The sequence below is a fragment of the Clytia hemisphaerica genome, unplaced genomic scaffold (assembly GCF_902728285.1).
Source record: "Clytia hemisphaerica strain Z4C2 unplaced genomic scaffold, Clytia hemisphaerica genome assembly, whole genome shotgun sequence".
In the NCBI taxonomy this organism is placed as follows: Eukaryota; Metazoa; Cnidaria; class Hydrozoa; order Leptothecata; family Clytiidae; genus Clytia; species Clytia hemisphaerica.
The window spans coordinates 20,405-35,132 of NW_027104542.1; the positions used below are offsets into that span (position 1 = coordinate 20,405).

At 34.3% G+C, this 14,728-nt stretch overlaps 2 protein-coding genes across 2 annotated transcripts in view; one reads left to right on the plus strand and one right to left on the minus strand.

Annotated features, from left to right (window-relative positions):
• Positions 1-2,734: 2,734 nt before the first annotated feature.
• LOC136822593 (orexin/Hypocretin receptor type 1-like) lies at positions 2,735-7,413 on the plus strand. Its single transcript, XM_067078853.1, has 2 exons — positions 2,735-3,237; positions 6,729-7,413. The coding sequence occupies exons 1-2, from the start codon at positions 2,867-2,869 to the stop codon at positions 7,360-7,362; spliced, it is 1,005 nt and encodes a 334-aa protein (XP_066934954.1). The 5' UTR covers positions 2,735-2,866; the 3' UTR covers positions 7,363-7,413.
• Positions 7,414-12,998: 5,585 nt separating this feature from the next.
• LOC136822594 (uncharacterized) overlaps positions 12,999-14,728 on the minus strand; it is a gene marked incomplete in the record, with an annotated part of 5,515 nt that continues 3,785 nt past the window's right edge. The window contains 1 exon segment of the mRNA XM_067078855.1: positions 12,999-13,738. Within this exon segment, the coding sequence (XP_066934956.1) occupies positions 13,063-13,738 (676 nt within the window).

A 14,728-nucleotide genomic window follows, 5' to 3' on the forward strand; every position in this document is an offset into this window, starting at 1 on the left:
AATCCCAAAGTTTAGGAAACATCATTTCTGCATTCGGAAAATGATGCATTTCCCAAACTAATCTCAAGGTCGGGATCCTGCAACTGTTCACAAGTTTGGGAAATGTAAAATCACAAAGCTAAATTCAAGATCCAGAATCGTTGAAAGTTTGTTTAAGTTTGTTTGACAATACGGAAACGGCTATTAAAAATGCTCAACAAAAAAATGGTTAAATGTTTTTGATCATTTTGTGAGCATTGGCTCGATAGCTTCCATTCGTTCTGTCGTGTACTTGCGCTACTTTGAGAATCCCGTCTCACCGGCGACGTAAGTTTATTGAAATGAGGCCGCCCTTGCGGGACGCCTCCAATTTAGCTTTATGTTACACACTGACCGAATACAATCATGTAATGTTTTGGTTTAAATACAATCTGAATTCTTTGGATTGATTTAATAACCACTTATGGTTTTGAAAAATGTTCGTGCGCATACGTAATACAAGATTTTCGCAAATGTTAAATCGATTTCTCCAATATGTATTTGAAGTTTGTGAACGAAGTTCTGAAGTTCTAAAGGGTTTTAAACAAAGTTTAACAAAAAATCACAAGTTTTGGAAATGCAATTTCACAATTTGATAAATTTCATTTCCCAAACCCACGGAAATGACATTTTCCAATCCTTTACATTTGAAGAATAAAATTTGCGAATTGTTTTTATGCTACTTAAACATGTTATTTTCCAATGGATTTATATTAAAATCCCCTACTGCATAAACAGATTCCCAAATCTAAAAGGAGCTTTGTCCAATTGCAAATCCCAAAAACTTGTGTAATTTTGATTTCTCATTTCATTTCACAAGCTACGGATTAACATGATCCCGAAGTTTAGGTCTTTTGTCACAAGATAATATGTTGCATCACCTTCTTTTATAAAAAGTGCTAAGTTTTAATGGGTAATTAACCTTTTTGTTTCAAAATTTCTTTACACTGTCCGCAAAGAATTGAACTATTTTAAATTTTGCGGAAAATTTTTTTAAAAAGATGTGTCAAAAGTTATGAGTGTTTTTTTAAGCAAAATCCAGATGAAAAATTGATGAAAAACCACTATTTTGAAGATTTCCAGACAAAGAAGTATTTACAAAAATTTTCCGCAAAAATTTTTAATGTTCCGTAAAAGATACACTATCTACTGCGAAATTTTTTTCAAAATGTTTTTTCTTTGCCGAAACTAAGCTCTTCAAAGTTGAAATACTCTTCCTCGCACAAGTCTTCATTTTCTTCTTCATCAAATTTTTTCAATGCAATTTTTGAATTTTCAGATTCAGGAATTGTTTGTCTAACAGAAAATGTATAACATGCCATAGTTTTGTCGGTTACATCAGTCAGAAAACACATTTTAAACATGGCAATTATGAAAAATTCACTATGGTCAGAGCCCTTAAAAGCCGAGGAGAGTCGATATTATCTATCGATATTATCGCAGTGACTAGGATTCGGAATGAGAGGAAGAAGTGCAAATAGTTTCATTTATTAGCATATCACTCTTTCGATTGTAGAAAAAAATGAGATTTGAAATAATCTTTTATTCACTTCCCCTAGCCACTCGCGAAAGTTATTGCTACTAAAATTGAACATTCACAAAAAACCGCGAAAGTTTCTTCCGTAAATTTTCTTCAAAAATTAAAAATCGCGAAACTTAAATCAGCGAAATTTGGCGACTTTTTGGTCTGGCGAAAGTTTCTGCCCGCGAAAGTTTCTGCCCTTAAAGTAGAGAACTTTACTGTATTTCCTTGTATGAGGCACGGGGAATGTGGTTGTAGTAAATTTCTTTGCTCGGAATTTCATGCCCCATCCGACTTAGTCATTGCCATAGGCGCAGCTTGAGGCCGATCTCCACTTGCGCGCGCTGCGATCGCACTTTTTCGAGCAAGGCTTCCAAGGTATTGGTCAAAAGAAAAATGAAACAATTCTATTGGGGCGATCTGACGTAGCGGTTGTAAAAATTTGAAATGTATTCAACTTTTTTTTCAAGCGCGTGCTACATTTTTATGACGTGATCTTTTTTATAAGCAAAAAGGATTGAAGCCAAAAGGTGCAATCGCAGCGCGCGCAAGTGGAGACCGGCCTTTAGTTCTTCAAAATCAACAATAGAAGGCGTACAATTATGAGCATATTATTTTTCTTTTAAGCAAAAGTTAGTTTTCATTTTTATAAGAGTAGGTCCATATGATAAGAAGAAGGTGATAACCTAGGGATTGAAAACAAATGAGAATGACCTCTATTGTTAAATTCCTCTTTTTAATACCTTTTATTTTTTCCTTGTTCTTTTTTTATTATTTTTCCATTTTTCTATCCTTGATTCTTTTTTTGTCTTCAATGTCTTTATTGTCTTCAACTTTTGTTGTTGTCGAAGAAAAACTCTTCCAGAAGGCTCTTTAAATACAAGAAGACAAGAAATTTTAAGAGGAGTTAATCAATAGAAAGCTTTTTAGTGCGGTCATTTTTCTCTAAGTCTATATTTTCTATATTTATGCGAGGTCGTTGTGAAGAACAGACCATAACTTAAACCACTACATCTAGCAACATCATAAAGAGATAAATGATTGGCTTGTCTTTATCTTAAATATAATATTTTCTTGTGTCACATACATTCAACAAAAGTAAAAGAATATTTTTGGAGAGGGTTCGATGGTTTAATAAGATAAAAAAAGACACACGAATCAAAAGGGTGATAAATGTTTTGATGGAAAGGCGACTTTTGGAAAGGAAAGAAGGTCAACACGCAAACAAATCACTAAACAGAACAGAATTCATTAATATCTTAAACATTCGTCAGACGTTTACAGTGACTGGAAAATACATTCTCTATTGCCGTACGCAATAAAAAAATGATGGCCAACAATAATAGCAGTAACTCAATTTTTATGGTGGAAAGTGTGAACTCGGAAGCCAAAATGATCAAATTATACAGCATCATTCTATACGTTATAGTGATAGTCACGTGTGTGACTTTCAACTCGATTGTTATAATCACCATGCTACGAAACCGTGATTTTAGACACACTAAAAATTACTTTCTACTTAATATCGCAATCGCAGACTTATTGGTTGGCGCTATTTGTATGACTTCAAATCTACTATTTGAAGAACTCCATAAGACTTCCACTATGAATTTGGTAATGTGTAAAGCTATCCCATTTTTGCAAGGAACGACAATCACATCTTCTATATACAGTTTCATGGGCATTGCAATAGAAAGGTAAATTTCGTCATCTTAATCAGCGATTTTTCTAAAAAGGCAGGGATCATTGTAAAATATACTATTGTCTAAGATCCGGGGAGGGGGGCACTCAAGGTAAACGACCTACCGTACGTACAGCCCTTAAGGGTCCCTTTTGCAAACTTCCCAAAGTACACTGTAAGGGTCGAAATGAGAAAAGATGAGAAAAAGTGCACTCTAAGGGTGAAAAATTTGTAGAATCTGACCATATTTAGGATAAAATGGTCAAAAATTTGCAAGAAAATGTACAGTAAGGGTAGATTTTCTCTGCACCGTAAGGGTCCGATTTGAAAGGCCTAATTTTGGGCCGCACGTACGGTCGTTCTGGAATCGAGTGCCCCCCCCGGGTCTAAGAGAGTCTCTTTAATTCGAAATCTCTACAACTCGAATGTCTGCTTATCTCGAACAAGTTTTCTGGTCTCTTCAGTGTTAACAATGCCTAGTATTCCATAACTCGAACAAATTTGCGTTCTCGTGTCTGTTCGAGTTATATAGACTCCATTACCAAAGAAATAAGCCCAAAGTCTGAGGATAAAAATCGGATTTTTACATCCCAAACGAATCTTCAGCCTACAGATTTGGTTGTCGAAGCTGTCCCGCGGTAATTTTTCTTACGAATACTACCAGTATCGACTACAAACTCTGCGCGTATATCATTTCTCACGCTTACTTTCCCTGTGACAGACGATAACAAACTACCACAAAAAGTTACATTTAAATTGTGGACTTTCGCTTGATAATGAGATCTCCCAATTCGGGTATTTCTATAGTTTATGGAAAGTTCTTTAAACTAATACTTTAGAGAACAAATTAGAAACAGGCAACTTTTTTACGCAAAAACTAGTCCGTGAATCAAAAATCTACAAGACAGTGGATTAATTTTCAAAAGGTATTCTCTTTTCATTTGGCTGAAGTATCATTTTTTGCTGGGATTATTGTTAAAGTACGGCAAATTTGCAAATGCGAAGACCTGGATATCAGTTGTAAAAATTTCAAACAGCGGAAAAAGACCAGGACTCTAGGTAGATGAAAAATGGTAGTAAAACAGAGAAAAAGATTTTTACAACTTTTGCAAAAGGTGCAATTATTACTTCATCATTAAAACGCCATCTTAAAACGACGCAAAGTTATGATAAATTAACCACGAATTTTTCACCAGTACCGTCGAAAAAAAGTTATTAAAGACCTCGCGCGTTTAAGGAAATATACGGTTAGGCTGCCACAATAAAAAAGGTTGCACATTTACTGGAAAGTCTACGTTTTCTTACTCAATTGAATAATTCTGAGAAATCCCTTGCTGTTTTGATAAAAGATAGGGACCTCTATAGTCTATATTGACTGATCTAAACCAAGGAATATTTTGGATCTTTGAACTTAATTGGCCTGTAATAACGTAAAAGACGGAATACTTGATATGTCGAGAAAATATCTTTGAAATCTGCAAAAATACTCTATAAATAAATTACTTCGGATGGCAAAAAAGACCTAAAAAAGACAACAAAAATGATCAAGATAAAACGAAAAGAATAGAGCGTGGGAGATATATGGGCCAGTAAGGACAGTTGTTAAAATAGTTTCACCGAAAAAACAAGACGAAGAAAAGCAAGTGTCTTTCGTAATTTGAGGGAGGCCATATCAGCGCTAACTTGTGAATCAATTTTCTCATTTTATTTTTTCCTTTTTTTTATAAGCCGTACGTCAGTCAAACCTCAACTTCTTCACGAAAACTAACTTTTTATCTGTAACTTTAGGTTAAATGCAAAGGGCTACATGTTTTTTCTTTTATAAGCATAACGTTTATAAGCATAGACAGGCTCAGTTTTTGGTACCTAAACAATGGCTCTATTGTTTGAGAACAATAGAATGCTAAGCATAATGCGAGCCTGATGTAGGGGCAGACACTTGCTTTGAAAAAAAAAAACATGTATGGCAAATGTGAAAATATTAACTACTTGTAACAATCGATCCATTCAAAACCACGTTGCTTTTTGCCTGAAAACGAAAGCGACTTGGTTTCAAATTCAATGTTTTGATTGTCGTATTCTTTTACTTTAGCCAATGAAAAGAACATCATCAATATTCTTTCTTAGAAGCTTTTCGAAAAAGAGGTTAAGCGAGGCCAATTTTCTGCCAAATGAAAAAAAATCACCGAAGGTCCCTTGATACCTATCGTCAATGTCAAACTAGTTTTCACAGTGTTAACAGCAACAACAAAAGAACTACACCATAAAGAGTCATTTTATTAGCTTTTTGGAATACAGTGGACATTCGCTAATTCGAACTTCTATTATTCGAATATTTCTATAATTCGAACTAATTCTCAGTCCCTTCCAAACGGAAACCCTCAATAAACACTTTCTTTGATTCGAATCTTTCTGTAATTCGAACAAATTAGATTCACCGTTCGATTTCGAATTAGCGAGACTTTATTTTATTTTCCAAAAAAGAAAAGTGAGTCAAGAATATGCGACAAAAGAAATTCTCATCCTTGGATTTTATTTTGACTTATAACTAACGTAATAATATCTCTTGGCGACGAGGAATGATTGGTCACAGTTTTCCTTTAAATTTAAAATCCACGAAAGTCAAAATTAAAAGACACACAATTTTTTTTTTGACGGTTACAAATAGGAAGTTCTTATAATTCACGGGTTTCCAGTTAGCTAAGTGGTTTTAAAGTCACGAAAGAGTGGAACCCAATTGTGAGCACACCTATATTTGGAAGCATTACTGTATACTAACAATAAGAAGTAGTAGGAAGGTGACAAGTGAAGTTTTCACTAAGAACTTTTCCTTTTTGCGTGGGTATCAATTTTATTGCAACCTGTGAAAGATATTTCATAAAAATAGGCCTTCTGACGACATATTCGTCCTTCGTATATTGGTATGTTAAACGAGCTCCTAAAAGCTAACTAAGGTGCACAATATGCACAAACGTCAAAGTTAAGTTGAAGTTAAATTTTAGACACTTCTAAATAAAAATGATAATGTAACTCTGGGTCCATTTGTTTCAGCACCATTTATGCCACTTATGCCACCTTTTTCCCATTTGTTTCATCAAAATGTGTTCAAAAGTGTTAAAAAATACTTACATTTTTACCACCTCATCAACCATTGGAACTGGGTTTGAGCCACTGGCTTTAAAAAACCTTGGAGAAAATGTTATCTTCTTTAAATAATTTGCGAGCAGGAAAAATATCGCGCGGGGATTAAAGCCGTTCAGGGTTATAGAGAGAAACTACGGCGAGTGTGATACGACAACAACAACGTAGACTCCCAGTTATTCGAAGCTCCAAGGGGAATAAAAATTTACCTTGAATAACTTAAAAATTTGTTTTTCGCCAGATTTGCAATTGCAGGTTCGAATAACTGGGAGTCTATTATATCCCGAAAAAAAAAACCTTTTTATTTTGTAATATTAATCCTTCTGTTATTGCAGTTTAATCAAATGAAAATATATATTTTTTCAGGTATATTGTATTGACGAAACCCTACGGATCAAACATTCCGAAAAAACACTGCATCACCGCTATGTTAGCTATATGGACGTTCTCTTTCGTAACGTATTCGCCGAAACTCGTTGTAAACCGGGTCGAAAATTATGGCGGTAAAGACTTATGCGACGAATTTGGATGGACGCCTGAACAATCAAAAAATTACGTCATCGCCGGTTTAGTATTGACGTACGGCATCCCCGTTGCCGTCTCATCAATCGCGTACGGACGCGCCATGAATTATTTATGGCACCGGAAAATACCCGGATCACAAGATTTACCGGAAGAGATGCAAAAAACAATGCGGAAAATGTTACAGAGGGCGAAAGTGTGTCGAAGGATGCTGCGGATCTTGATGGTGTTCATTATGACACATCTGCCGTCAACTATCGTTACCATACTATGGTATTTTGGTGAAGATATGAAATGGAAACCACCTCCTTACATGTGGATAATAGCATTCCATGCAGAAATTTTACGTTATGCTAATTCCTCTATCAACCCGATTTTATTTTTTGCTTTGGACCCATCTTTTCGTTCAGCGCTACGGTTGAATATTTGGAAAAGAGCGCCCCGTTTAAACTCAATGTTGGCATCAACATCTGTGTAAACGCAAATCAATAAAGTGCTAAAATGGACAATACCATCATGACATTATCTTGTGCTCTATAACTTTAAAAATGATATTTCATTTTCATTTTTTTGTTTCATCTTTTGTAGTAAGAATTTTTTTTCTAAAGTAAACCACCAAAAAGAATTTAACAGAAAAACAGTATTATGTTGAAAATTAATATAAATAGCTTTGAATTTCCTTGAAGTGTAATGGTTATATTAAAATTTTTGGTAATTATACACCCCCTTCTAGAAGACCCGGTAGGATTTTTTTCAATCAGTGAGGATGAAAATAACGGACTGAAACTCGATGGGGATTGATATTCCCATATTTTTATATCTGGGAATTTCAAATCGTTTGTTTTGAAGTCAGAAAATTCAGTGGGGATAGGAAAAAAGCATCATTTGCAGTGAGGATTTGTTTATTTGAATATTTTCAATGAGGATAAAAATTGGAGGATAATTTTCGACCGACGACAATACTTTGGACAATATTTCCAGTGAAAAGGGCCAGTGGGAAGGGTTCCCAGTGGGTCTGTGAGAAGGGGATGTCATTATGGGTGAACGACACCCTTTCCTAATCCTCTCACAGTACCGTATGTTAAAGTTCTTATGCTAAAATAAAAAAAAGAAAGTGAGAGAACACAGGATAAAAATAATAAGACTTCAACTAGGGTTTTTATTCAAGGGCTATGAAGGACAAATATGGCAGAAGCGAAACGACACTCACTAGTTGGTCAATGAAAATTACAATTAAATCATTTAGTAAAGGTTTAGACAGGATTTGTAACCTCTGAAGGAATCATCTTTGTTCTGGAAGCCCGGGGGGTACTTAGACAAAATGGGTGCTGGGTATGTGGGAGCCATAAAGTTCCCTTTTTCACACCCTCGAAAGTCTTTCAAAGGGGTACAAAATTCACGAAAATCGACATTTCCTCTCTCAAAAGGGTCGTGATTTTCCAAAATTTGGACAAAAGTCGAGTGAAAAGCGTCAAAAATTTTGAGAAAAGTCCCTCTAAGGGTCTAAAAAACGCCACTTTTTTCTCTATAAAAGGGTCGATTTTCGATTTTTGGACGTACCCGTCACCTCGTAAACCTTATACCCTCCGGGTCTGGAAGTAAGGAAAGATAGTCACAAGAAAAAATTCTACTCAATAGAAATGAATCTTTTAAGTACAGTACATCTCAAGAAAACCAACACTAATTCTTTGTTGATTCTTTTTCCGAGCCCGATATCCAATCAATACAAAGATTAGGGTATTCATAAATTCTCAAAGAAATTCCCAAAAAAAGTTAAGTAAAATGACGCTATGAACTTTAACAAGCAACATGCTGAATGGACCTACCTGATGAAGAAACTTAGATAGCAATAAGGAGAAAAACAATCATTAAGAAAATATAGCGGTTAGCGAAGTTCCGGTTGCAAAATTGCAAAAGTTTTATTGACAATTGAATCATGCTTGATGGTGGCATTGTTATCAATAACTTTTTTAAGTGAAAAAACAAAGAAATCTATGGAAAAAGCCCAATTCAAATCTGCAAAAACGGCGATTTCCGGCATACTTCCGGTATTTTCAGCCGGAAAAACATGATTCTCAAAAATCCGAACGGCCACACTTAGGGCATTGCTGATACACATCTTTGAGCAAAAATCGAGAAAAACGATTAATGAAATCTCGACAAAATGGTAACAAACCGGTTTTGACGGCATATTATCGGCATTTTTGGCCGAAATCTTTTTCTTCAAAAATCAGGCTCCGTCACATTTTAGGTATTGCCATTTTGCATCAGTGTGCAAAATTTCATGAAAAAATATAAAGTACAGCTCGAGAAATTCAAGAAAAAACGTTTTTCCGGCGATATTCGGCTGTTCCGGCGATTTTTAGAAAGTCCCGGTATCAAAAATTAGTTTTATTGACAATTGAACCATACTTGATGGTTGGCATTGATATCAATAATGATTTTGCGTGAAAAAACAAAGAAATATGAGGAAAAAGTCCAATGAAAATCTACAAAAACGGCGATTTCCGGTATATTTCTGGCATTTTCGGCCAGAAAAGAATTTTACTCAAAAATCGAACTCGGCCATGTTTCGGGCATTGGTATTACGCATCTTTGTGCAAAAAATCAGAAAAAACTAATGATGAAATCTCGATAAAATGCCAAAATAACGGTTTTCCGGCATATTCCCGGCATTTTCGGCCAGGAAAAATGTTTTTCGAAAATCGGGCTCCGTCACATTTTAGGTATTGTCATTTTGCATCAGTGTGCAAAATTTCATAAAAAAATATAAAGTACAGCTCGAGAAATTCAAGAAATACGGTCTTTCCGGCGAAATTGGGTTGTTCCGGCGATTTTTAAATAGTTCCGGCTTCAAAAATCAATTTTATTGAAAATTAAAACATACTTAATGGTGGGTATTGCTATTAATAATGTTTTTGAATGAAAAAACAACCAATTATAAGGAAAAAGTCCAATGAAAATCCAGAAAAACGGCGTTTTCCGGCATTTTAAGCCGGAAAAAAGTTTTTCTCAAAAATTGGACCCAGCCATGTTTTGGGCATTGTTAATACGCATCTTTGAGCAAAAAATCAGAAAAAACTAATGATAAAATCTCGAGAAAATGCCAAAAAAACAGTTTTTCCGGCATATTTCCGGCATTTTTGGCCGGAAAATTTTTTTTTTCGAAAATCGGGCTTCTTCACATTTTGGGCATTGCCATTTTGCATCATTGTGCCAAAAATTAGAAAAAACTAATGAGCCAATACTGAGAAAAGCTGGTAACAGACGGACGAACGGACGAACGGACATCGGTTAATTTAAAGGACCTCTACCCCACCGGGGTAGGTCCAAAAAGACGTTAATAATATGATACCATTACCATTTCTTTTATAAAAAGTGCTAAGTTTTGATGGGTAATTATCCTTTTTGTTTCGAAGTTTTTTTAAACTGTCCGCAAAGAATTGAACTGTTTTAAATTTTTCGGAAAAATTTTCTATAATTAAGGCATCAAAAGTTATGGCTGTTTTCTATGAAAAATTGGGATGAAAATTGGTCAAAAAGCACTATTTTCAAGATTTTGAGACAAATAAGCTTTTAGAAAAATTTTCCGAAAATATACTTTTAGTCCGGTAAAAGATACACCATCACCTACCGCAAAAAAAAATCAAAATGTTTTTTCTTCGCCGAAAATAAGCTCTTCAAAGTTGAAATACTCTTCTTCGCAAAAGTCTTAATTTCCTTCTTCATCAAATTTTTTCATTGAGATACTTAAATTTTCAGACTCAAGGATAATTGGCCTAACAGAAAATGTATAACATGCTACAGTTTTGTAGGCTACATCAAGTAGAAATTTATATTTTGTACGTGGCAAATATTAAAAATTCATTGTCAGAGCCCTTAACTGTGTGTTAGAAAAGAACAAAATTGACGATATTTCAGGCTGGCGTTGATGCTTATGTTATACTTAAAAAATCTAAAAATCTGAACCTTCATATCTTCATAAGCGTTCTGCTTATAAAAAACATGTAACCGTTCAATTCAGGGCTCAAACTCACAAATCATTCAAGCCTTCTATTTGGTCTGGACTCGAAAGACTTAAAGGTTTTGTTTTTTAAATAAGAGTGAAATCGTTTGCTTACTTATCAATTTTAATTCAAAAGCTTTTTCACATTTGATTGACACGGATGTGGAGCAATAATGGTCAGAAAAAGAAAAAGAAAAAAGTTTTTTTGCTTATATCAGCATAATATAATATGAAACGGGAACACTTATGTAAAAATAAAACCTTTGATCCAAACCTTTCATAACTTTTCAAAAAAATTACTTATTTTTAAACAAGAAATATCATTATTAAGACAAACAAAAAGAAATATCCAACGGTAAAGGAACACTTATTTTTATCCCACTCTTGTTGCTAGTCATTAGTCTTTCTAAAATGGAATACAAACCTACACACTTTTTTATAAGAATACACTTTATAAGAACTTCCATGATGAAATTGCCAAAAAAATAAGAATAATGCTAAGAATATCACTATCATGGACTTTGGCTACTAAACCTAGGAATGCCATTTCAGAGCATTTTTAACTGTAAATTGCAAATTATCCCCAGTAAAGTTAAACGCTTTCTCAAAAATGTCATTTTATGCTTTAGATGTATGTATCACATGTTAAATCTAGTTTGAATGTTGTAAGAATACCGGGCGTGCCACAAATAAGTAACCCTCTTTGATTTGATTTTGTAGGCAGTAGAAAAGAAATTTTTCAAATATTGTTTCAGAATCATTCGTCAAAAAGGTGAAAAACGAGAGTATTAAATTGATTGTAATGAATAGGGACACAAAACGATTATATGCTTAAGGAAATGTATTTCCATTATGCAAAAAGCACTTATTTTCAAGGTTAAGCATCCCTGTAAATACCGGAAGGGTGAATCAAGATGAGGCTGTAACAGTTGAAACAAGGCATTTTTCACCTTCTTCACCTTTCTCAACGATGATGCACACACAGAAAACTTTCGGAAACTCTTGGAAAGATATTGAAACTTTTTTGGAGTTAAAGCCTTCTGCATCTTGCTTATGCCCAAGGGAAAAACAGAAGTAAAAAAAGACAATAGAGATAAAGAAAACATAAAGAGTGTTACAAGGAACAAGACTTTGTACTTAAATGTTTTGGTAAAAGAAGCCTTTTTTTGAAACTTTTTAAAATTGACACTTTAGGTTTTTGAACATAACTTTTGAACCAATGAAGTAAAATTGAAAAGTAATACATCAAATTTCAAGTAAGGCTTTCCTATGAATGATTACGAAGCAATCTTTGAAAAATCTTTCTGCTGCTAAGTTCAGTCTCGACATTCTCCGATGAAGAAAAACTGCGTAGGATTGTGGGAAGGTGAGAGAATAATTAGCTTGGAAAAGAAAAGCTTTCACAAAAACAGGAAAGCTTGCATGAAAAGAAAAAAACAAAAACAAGAGAAAATCCCCAAAAATCACCATAATGTTAAGCTTTCTGAATAAAATTTCATAATTTGGTTATAAGTTTAGTTTGTTAGGTCTTCTTCTATGTTTGTACATAAGGTTTTTGGCTTTTATTTAGACTTTCATCTTTCATCAGTTGAAAGAACAGGGGGGCACATATGGTCCGATCCACGACATGCGCCGCCCGTAAGGATAAGAAGAACGTTGAAATACCCAAAATAGCCAATATATTCCGACGTCAATTGTAGTTTTCAAAGGTTATGTGGGGAAAATTCCAAGGTATTTTTCAAATACCAGATGGGAATTGATATTTCCATGTTTTTATGGCTGGGGATTCGCGTTCCATTTTTTTAAAGCATGAAAATTCAGTGGGGATTTTAAAAATAGCATAATATTTTGTAGTGAGGATTTGCTTATCTGATTATTTTCAGCGGGGACAAAAGTTAAAAGTATTATTTTCAATTGGGGACAATATTTTGGCCATTTTTTCCAGTGGGTCTGTGAGAAGGGGATCTATAAACGTCAAGTGAGAAAAAACTTTCAAACCAAAATTTATTATAACAAATTTGTCATAACATATAATTCGTAACACAGTAAAGTAAACTGATATTATCTATGAAGAACGTTCATCATCTATCGTTTAAACTAAAATGTAATTAGAATTAAAATGCAATTTATATTTATTGTACTCATTTTTACAGTGAAAATTACCGTAGCAGGTTACAGCTCTTCGATTAAAACGTTTGGTCCATCGTTTTTATGTCCGGCGACTTTGGGTTTCAAATGATGTTTATGTTTTTCAATATCTTGCACATGTTCGTTAAAGTCAAGCCGATCTTTCTGTTTCACTCTGTACAACTTCAAAAGTTCTTTTCCAGACTCCCTGACCAGTTTCTCATTCTCATTACAAAAACAGGATAGAAAATACAACTTTTTAATGTTCTTGTATAATTTACATAAAAGTTCTGTTTTAGGGTCATCCTTCTTCAAGGAAACCAATTTTCGTAACTTTTTCAATTTTTTATGAAAATCACATAAAGCGTGCAACATTATCATTCGACTTAATTCGAAAAAATACGATAAATCTTTGAAACATTCATCTAAATGTTTTTCACTTAATCCAGCCAATTCTTGATGGTTTTGTATAAAAAATACAAAAACCGTTTCCACGTCACTGTAATTCCTATCCTCCGATAGAACATTTGATAGCTGATGTATTAGATCACATACCTCAAACGGTGAATCGTATAAATCACCATTGAAAAGACGTAATGTGGCTACATACGTCAAAATGATCTCACAACAATTAAATTTCAAGGAAAAATGAGGTGGCTTACCGTTTAGAAGTTGCTGACATGTCTCAAACTCTGGAAGCAACTTTGGTAGTTTTTGAGTCCTGTAAAAAAGAACGCTTTTATAAATCTTAACCATGGATGATATACGAATCAAGGGGTCAAACAGTTAGTACAAGACACTATGCCGGTTAGTACCTTTGTGGTGTGCCATGTGAATTGGATGAAATCACTTGGTACTCAGGTACGTACTAACTGCAAAAAAGGGCGGTCCCTTGCTAAAAAATTGCCAAATTTTGAACTAGCTGCGTGAAAAATGAAATTTTGTGAGGACACTTTCAAAAAAACATCGTATTTTACAGTTAGTAGGCATTATAGTGTCTTGTACTAACTGCTTAAACCTCCTGCAAGAATACCTCCAGAATTGTTTATTATGACTTTTGGTTAGAAAAAAACTTTCATTACTATTTCATTACCGAAAACGACTAATTTTCGAATATCATACAAATCGGCATATCAAAATAGGATTTATGGACCAGTTTCTTTTCTTTCATCAAAATATGTCATGGTGCCCCCCCCTTTCAAGGGGGGGGGGGGGGTTTTGAGAATTTTACTATTAAAAGAAGACACCGAAAGGGTTCTTTCTTGAACCGTTGGGGGGGTGGACTTGTACCAGAGTATAAAACGCTGTTTGGCAACGGCGACTATGTAGTTTCCTGATTTTATTTTAAGATCCCATCTGTCTCGATATCAAAAACACTTTTATCAAAAACCAATGTCCGTTCCGACCTACACATTACAAAGTATATTTTGCTTTAAAAGGCTACAAATGATCTTTTTATTTCAACATTACAACACAATGTCAGTTACTTCAGCACGAGCTTAAGCATCTGTATGTATATAATGCAAAATCTAAACCCGCTCTTTTTTCAAGTGTAAAGAAGATATTTTCCTTATGGCCACTCAAAGTAAGCTAAGTAACGGACGCTTAAGACTAAGAGTGGGTTCCTAACGTCACGTAAAAACATGCATTGCTTTGAGAAGTATAAAAAAATATAAATCTTACGCTGAATTATTTATATAGAAAGGTCACC

Excerpts from the sequence above, each read along its gene's own strand:
- LOC136822593 (XM_067078853.1), top strand. The coding sequence starts at position 2,867 with ATGATGGCCAACAATAATAGCAGTAACTCAATTTTTATGGTGGAAAGT. Across the intron at positions 3,238-6,728 it reads ATGGGCATTGCAATAGAAAG|GTATATTGTATTGACGAAAC; the intron begins GTAAATTTCGTC and ends ATATTTTTTCAG.